The sequence below is a fragment of the Apium graveolens genome, unplaced genomic scaffold, assembly GCF_009905375.1.
Source record: "Apium graveolens cultivar Ventura unplaced genomic scaffold, ASM990537v1 ctg8069, whole genome shotgun sequence".
In the NCBI taxonomy this organism is placed as follows: Eukaryota; Viridiplantae; Streptophyta; class Magnoliopsida; order Apiales; family Apiaceae; genus Apium; species Apium graveolens.
Window position 1 is genome coordinate 33604 of NW_027420862.1, and position 8509 is coordinate 42112.

General features: G+C 31.3%; 1 protein-coding gene across 1 annotated transcript; it reads right to left on the reverse strand.

The window, feature by feature from the left end:
* Window positions 1–1716: 1716 nt before the first annotated feature.
* Window positions 1717–2556, reverse strand: LOC141704632 (F-box/kelch-repeat protein At3g06240-like). Its single transcript, XM_074507838.1, has one exon. It carries the CDS (start codon window positions 2554–2556, stop codon window positions 1717–1719), a length of 840 nt encoding a protein of 279 aa, XP_074363939.1.
* Between the last annotated feature and the right edge of the window lie 5953 nt (window positions 2557–8509).

Below are 8509 nucleotides of genomic sequence, written 5' to 3' on the forward strand. Positions count from 1 at the left end.
CAAAAATAATATAGTCATCTCCTTGCAAAATATTTAAAGTTCAAGCAAATAAAGTGCAATTAAGTCATATAAATATTACAATTAATATAAGTAATCGGTTTTAAAATTTGTTTTATAATAGATTCAGATTCTGATTTAATTTTTTTTCAGAATTTTGTATAACTTATCTATCGATATTAATATAGTGTTGTAGAATTTTTCTTATAAAATAAGATATAAACAAAAAAAAAGAAAGGTTAAATATTTATTATTTTTTTCTTACTTTTTAGAGTTTTTGTTATCAAAATAATATAACTAATTGTTTTAATCTCATGTATACCCCCTGATAGCCTCATATTTACACTACACAAATTTGAAACTTCCTTCAAACTGAAAGTACACAACCTTTCATAAATGGCCTTCTGATCATAAACTAAGCACTGAAGATTGTCATAGACACATACTTCATCATAATTCTTTGAAATCAAGATATCCAGAAACTAGTTGAAAATCAAGATAAACCAGAGTAGCCATAAACAGCTTTAATTTAAAGCTTTCAGGATACTTTGAGCTTCTAGCGCAGACAGAGCAGCGAGAGCACTTATAGTATATGTTATCAGACACAGTTTTAAGGTTTAATTAAACTGGTTTTTGTGATTTTCTTTCACTTTCACATACATAACCCCGAATGAACTTATGCATTTTTGTCATTTGACTTTAAACTTACTTCTTAACCCAACTCGCTTTGGTTTAACACTCAATTTTAGGGAAATACTAACATCTACAAATGAAAAGCCACTCTAAAAGAAATATGCCTCTAAATCTTACAGTTCTTCCGTGTGGATAACTTATACAAGTAACATAATGTAAGATAGGATTACAAATGTAAAACCAGCTGTATAATTCAAACTGCAACTTAGCTAACAACAGAAGTTATAACAAGGCCTTCCTAAATGAAAAATTTAAAGTATGACCACCAAATTTGACCTAAAACCAAAGCCCAACAAAGCTAGGCCAAAGCTGAATAAATAAAATAAACTACACTCATCAAGATGAAAGGGAAATAATACTATGAATCATGAAAAACAGAATCAACCAAGAGCAATTTACAAGCATACAACATAAAAATCATTTATAGATATGTAAATGTTATAAAAATGTCAAGCACTAAATGCTAAAGTTATCTCGCAGCCTACAGTAATTATTAAATTTTGAAATTAGGAGTACATACAAATATTAGATAAACAACTAGAAAAGCTTAAAACATAACGTGTTCTTGAAATGGAACTAGTTATAAAAACCTTGTATTTTTGCAGTAAAATAAGCAATGTTCAACAACTTAGATTACTCGGCCTTAGTACTCGGGAGACTGCTCGGACTCGCCCTATTTTCGATCCTGTTTTGCTCTATTCGGTTATAAGTCAGTCTTCTACTTGAGGAGACTCCCATCTTTTGACACCCTCCAAGGTGAAACTCCTCTCTAGACTGATAAAACCGGGGACATAAGTCATCGCACCAAATGTGAGAAACTCACCCTCCGGGAAAATGTGATGTCGCAATGTTTTATGTTGAGGATGATAAGTGAACAATTGAAGTTGGTCACAATACATTAAGATGTTCCCATCTTTGAGAACTTTAAGAAGCCGAACCATGTCGGTATTTATACTTCATGTAACGGAGGATTAGGAGTGATGATGAGTTTTTTACTCCAACTATCTTCCACGCCATAATCTCTCTTCACCCAATAAAAAGTTCAGAGTATAGTGTTATATCACATATACACAAGCAACCTTTAAGTACTCCCAAGTTCCTAAAATGATTATGGACTCCCAAGATGCTAAAATGATCTGTATTCCCACGAGCCCGTGGAGGAGCTTCCATTGGACGAAATAATTCTCTATCCAAATCGAAAGCACATATTAGTTCACCAGCTAACCAATGGAGGCGGCCACTGACATAGTGACCCCTATCATGTTCATTCAGATGGAAGGGGACATGTCCTAGATCTCTCCACATGCCGGTTCCAAGCGTATAAACCTCGCTCCCTAGGTCATATTCAGTTGAAGGAAATCTACCCTTATAAAAACGTACAATCTTGTACTGTTGGTTCGATTCAACAAGTCTAAAGCCATAATATCCCTTTAAATATGATACTCTGGTGTACTCGGAATCTTGAAGGCGTATGTACTCTTGTGTAATTGGATTGCATACATATGCTGAATCATCATAACTATCTTCTAAGCATATTAACCCATTAACTGATCCAATTAACCCCACATAGTCTCCCAAGGCAAGTCCCGGGGAAAATCTCATCATAGGCTTGTGATGAATATCATGTTGGTGATGTTGGTCATCTAGTTCAACCACTGCAAGGTCACCATCATTGTCATCATCTACGTCCTCGGCGTCTCCTTGATGAAGTAAAAGCATTTTAGATGATATAGAGAGATGCAGACGCGAAAAAAATGGTTCTGAAACTATATTACACCATCTTTTGCACACGCTTTTGCATGACACTATTGTCCTCACAGGAGTTCTTGATATAATTTCAGCAATCAATTCTTCTGGTAAGTCCATAGTGGAGAATTTGTCACTGCACACCTTGCATCAAATAAAATAATTCTTTTCAGTGAAGAAATATATCATTGACTAATTTTATAAATCTCAAACAAAACAAAGAATCATTATGCAAATGCACCTCTATCTTCATTCAAATTTCCAAAATAAAAAAAATTCATATATCATGATTTGTTAAATATTAGCTAGGATATGACACAAGTGAGATCATGTCACAATGGTGACATCATAATTAATGTAGCAAGAGGAGCCACCAAGTGACAAAAGCAAGCTTTAAAGAGAAGCTATGTTTTTTTATATAAAGAGACTTACTCTTCCTTCTTGTATAACAAAGCACAACAGAAAATGCAGCAGAAGTGGTAGTATAGACAATACACACAGTTCACTGTATTCTTGTGTTCATTATCTTGCTCTGTAGTAGTATAGCAATGCACACAGTTAACTGTACTCTTGTGTTCATTATCTTTCTCTCCTTCTTTTTCTATATTTAGTCATATATACATATATATTGTGACATGATTATATTTCTAAAGAAAATCATGTCTTGACTTAAATTTATTAACAATTAACATACTAAGTCCCAATGTATTAAAAATTTAATAGATTAAATGGCTTGATTTGGAATCCAATCTATTTTGACCGAGGCCAAATTAATAAAACCCTTTTATTCTTAAAACTTTCATCCTGATTCTAATGGGAATATTTCCCCTGTGATGAGCTCTAGTGATGCGCTCTTCAATCCAACATACAAGTGGAATCCCAAGGGGGGTGTATTAACACATACATGAACTGAGTAATCGAGAAATTCTTTTATATATCTAGCTCTGAAAATTTCAAATTATTAATTCTTCACTTAGTAATCATTGAAAAGTTTGTTAATTAATAGAATCACGAAATTTAATAGTAAGATATGAAAAAATAAAGTATATAATTCAGAAAATACCTCTTACAAGGGCTTGGAGTAGAAAGAAGAGGCAAGGCTACGGTTTCGTGCACAGTAGAAATTTGGAAGCACAAACGGTGAGTAGATTTCGAGCCGAAGGAACTCAGAAGCACATGCGTTGGAATTTTTTTACACGGTTATGTATAACAATTCATTTCTATGTTTGCTACATGGCATTGGGATATCAAGTCAGTAAAGTACTCTATACTAGGAAATAGGCAGCGTATCGTATGGGCTATAATATTTTTGGTCCGAATTACAAGTTAGTAAAAGGACCGCGTTTCGTGTAGGCCTATAATATTATTGGTCTGAAGTTCAAGTCATTAATTATTTTCTAATCGAAAAATGTAAGAAAACAACTACTTCAACGTCCTCGTGAAAACGATCCCAATTTATAATATCGTCGATAGTACGGTTATAAAAAAATAAAAATGGTATTTTATCTTTAATTTCTCACAATTTCCAAAATCTAACATACTTATTATCTACTCTTATCATTAAATGATATAAAATGTAAGTTCGGATTTTGAATCAATATTTAAGGAGCGTATACTTCTACATTTTAAAGCACGTTTCTTCGGGTAATACCCTGTTGTAAATTTCACCTTTTCTTAAATTTTCCTTGTCATCCATTGTGGTGCCTTGTCCCGAAAGGAGTACTAACAATGACTCTTAAGAACACTTGCAATGTGGGAACAAAATTAATTAACATATATACATAATCATATACATGTGGGCACAAATTAGAACCAATCCTTAAAATAGAATCTCATAATCATGTGAATTCTGCTGCATAACCCTAAATTTTAAATAGATTTTTAAAATCTAAACATATATACATCACTTTCGTAAGTTTAAAAATATTTTGAACATATGCTTAAAATTCAGACCACACAGCCCATGAGAGTCGGCCGCCCTAACTTCATCAAACCCTAGCCGCCCTACCTTCTTCTTCACCCTTTATACCCATCTCTATCTCCATATTCATCTACATCTTCTCCTTTTATTATTTTTTTTCTTTAATAAAATCGAGATTTGTTTTACAAAACTCGAAAAATCCATTACAGTTCTTCACTTTAGTTTTAAGATCTACTAAGGTAAGAGTCTGGATTTTATAATAAAATTCAGTTTTTGGATTCAAAATCTGCGGTCTAACAACATATTACAATTTGGTGTTATTCCGAGATTTTTGAATTTTGGGTTGTTTTCGTATTATTCTGTTTAAGTTATTATTTGTGTGGTTGATTGTCTCGCTTTATGCGATGTGTCTCGCTTTGTGCGATGTGGTGGTTGTGTTGAAAATAAATTGGATGGTGTATTGGGAGATCTGGATATCTCGCATCAACAACACTTTCGGCAGGTCTATAGCTGGTGTCCGACAGGTAGATAGCTGGGGTGCGTTTGGAACGGTGGTGAAAATCACATGTGCTCACCTCTCACAAAAAATATTTGTTCATAACATGAGGCCTCTAAACTCAGTTGTTGCAACTGAGTCCTCTGAACGTTGCAATATCAATCGAATTAATGTGAGGGTCAATTGTGAAACTACTGTTTTCGGGGGAGATGCGTGCTGGATTGTCCGGGAAACCATTACCTTCATTTTTAATTTTCAGAATATGTGTATTCAGTTTGTTAAGCAATCCGGAAACAAAACAGCTAATTATTTAGCTCTATTTGTTTTTCAACCTGGTTGCATGATCAGTTGGGGGTTTGTCCCGATTGAATCTCTTTCAAGTTATTAATAAATCTGCTTTAAATTTGGCAAAAAAAAGACCACACAACCCTCATTGTGATATTGTTCTTTAACTATTTTCTCACCTACTTTGTAAATAACTGAGGAGTCCTATAATCAATTAGTCTTATTGCACGATTCATATCATTGACAAAATCAGATTAAGAAAATCCTTTGTTATCTTGCAACTGTGTAAAAAAGGAGTCATATTGGTTCATTTGTAAATGAGTACGAAAAAGGCAAGATCTTTCGTAAACATAATAATTTACCCACTAATATTAAAAAAACCTAAGCATCTATACTCTTTATTAATAAGCGAAACTATGTATAATTTGGTGCTAAAAGTACCCAAGTACCAAATTTTGGTACTTACATGACATAAGTTGACTTTTATTCTCTATCAACTTTGTTTTTAACACAAGTCGACTTTTATTTTTTGTAAATTTTATTTTGTTTTAAGTTAGTACATCCAATCGTCTTTTTAATTTATAAAATAAAAATATTTTTTAAACGATTTTTAAATTATATTAAATATTTATTAAGTTATGTTAAATTAAGTAAAATAACTTATATTTATTTTTAATTTTAGAAAAACTAAAAACTACTAACACGAATCGACTTATTTTTCTGTAAACTTTATATTTATAAATTATATTAAAAATTTATTAAGTTACGATAAATTAAGTAAATATTAACTTTTATTTTGAAAAACTACTAACTACAAAGTAAACTATTAACACGAATTGACTTCTATTCTGTGTAAACTTTATCATCTGTAGTATTATTTTAAAAATAAATAATACTGGTGGAGAATTTATGATTATGCCTCCTGAGTCGGAGCCTCTTGCTTAAATACAGTTTACCTTGGTTCAACGCTATTGCGTGAGCCCGTAGGGTTAACCAGTGCGCACCCAGAAGCCGAAGGATAACGGCTGCGGGTTATCTACGAAAAAAATTTATTGATTTAATGATCGTATATGTTACTCTCCATCACAACGTTTATGTACTTTAAATTAAAAAATCACATTTTAACAGTAACAAATTTATGACATGTATTTAGATTATATTTAGTAATATTAAATTAAGTTTAATAACATATATTTACTTTTAATTTGTAAATTAATTTTTATCGATAATTAAGTAATATTAAATAAACTATATTAAAAGGCTAATTATATATTTAGCAAAAAAAAAAAGGCTAATTATAAGATAATTACCAAATTATATTAATTAATATTAAATTGTCTAAAGAACATATATTTGGTTCATAAGATAGAGATACATTTCATTTCACAAAAATAAAACTAATATTGTACTTGGTAAACAGATTGCTTAGAATCTTCTGAAAAATCGTCAATAATTAGTGTTATAACTTTTGAGTTATTAAAGAACCATTTTACCTTCTGTTGTAAAAATCGGAGATGGGAAGATCGGTCTAATTACCGATTTGGGATTAGTTGAAAGTCGAGGATTAATCGAAATTGTTAATCGGAGTAAAAATCAAATCTATTATAATATTAAATATTTAATATATTAGTTATTTATTAACAAATATATATTTATTATATCATAATTTCTATAATATTCATATTTAAATTAATATAGTATTTCATTTTAATAAATAAAATATATACTCCAATAAAGGAAAATTCGTAAGGATTAATCAAATTTCAAAAAATAATCGGTCGAGTACTTTGTAGGAGATTAATCGATTGAAAAAGGAATTTTAGAATACTATTTTACCCAAGTTAAGACCGACTTTCAAAAAGTTGGGATTAATAACTCTTCGGTGAAAAATGAAATGACTAGGTGAAAAATGAAATGACTAGGTGAAAATCGAGTTAAAATCGTGTTTTACAAAAATCAGTCATCGAAAAAAATTGAAATCAGTCGATTAAAAATTGGGTTAATTGGTAAACAATTGGATTCACGGTAAAAAATTAAAAAATATATATATATATATAAATAAAAAATTAAAAGTATGAATCCGGTTAATACGTGAAAAATCAGGTTAGTTGGTCAAAAATCAGACTCATTGGTAAAAAATATAAAAAATATAAAAAAAATTAAAGTAAAATAAATGATAAAAAATTAAAAAATATATATTATTCTCTTAAACACATAATTACTATTTAAACTTTCTTAATTTTTCATCTTAAATTGATCTCAGTTCATAAGTTACATCTCAAAAATTATATTTACTTTAATAGTGGGACATATTTAAAATTTCTTTATATAAATATAAATAATAAAAATTGTATATGTATAATCAAAATAAATAAACAATTACATATATTAATATTTATATCTAAAACTAATATTAAATTAGTTCTAATTAATGACTCAGTTAATCATTTTGATCAATCCCTGATTAGCCGATTAATCACTAGACGTGTGGCTGTAATTCAAGTCGGGCGGCTCGCGAGTTCGCCCGGCTCGAACTCGTTTAAGTGGGCTTGACTCGGCTCGTTTAGTTAAACGAGCCGAGCTCGGGTAGAGGTTCCGGCTCGTTTAATTACTCGAGCCGGCTCGGCTCGACTCGTGAAATTAAACGAGACGAGTTCGGGTAGAGATTTAGGCTCGATTAAGTGTAAAATTAAACGAGCCGGCTCGCCCGACTCGTAAAAACCGGCTCGTTTAGCTAAATGAGCCGGCTCGACTCGACTCGTAAAATTAAACGAGTCGAGTTCGGACAGAGGTTTAGGCTCGTTTAACTAAACGAGCCGGCTCGACTCGACTCGATTAATCTCGGCTCGAATTACGCCCTGCTCGAAACTCGGCTCGCTCGGCCCGAATTACAGCCCTAACTAGACGGTCCCGCTACTGATAAAGTCCAATTTCCAATTTTTACAAGACCGGTTAGAAAAATTTCTATATTTTAATGATTAAATACAAATTAAAACTGGACAAATATTGTTTTTAATATATTTGATTAACTTACTAAATAATAAGTAAATAATCAAGTGAGATGAATATTACAATTAATAGTAGGACCGTAAATGAGAAGAGATGTTCGTAAACGAAATTCAGGATTGACTTGTTTACGTAAACTCGATTCGGTTCAGTATTCTAAACGAGGGCGATCAAGAATATGAAAATGAATTCGAATGAATAATTGAGCCGAGCTTTTTGTTTGCTGGATTCTGACTCGGCTTGTTTAGCTCGTAATCGACTCAGACTTGACTCGAACTCGACTCATATAAAGTTCATATATATTATAAATAATAAATTATTATTGATCACTTAAATATTGTTATTATTACATTTTTCTCATGATT

Excerpts from the sequence above, each read along its gene's own strand:
- LOC141704632 (XM_074507838.1), bottom strand. The coding sequence starts at position 2,556 with ATGGACTTACCAGAAGAATTGATTGCTGAAATTATATCAAGAACTCCT.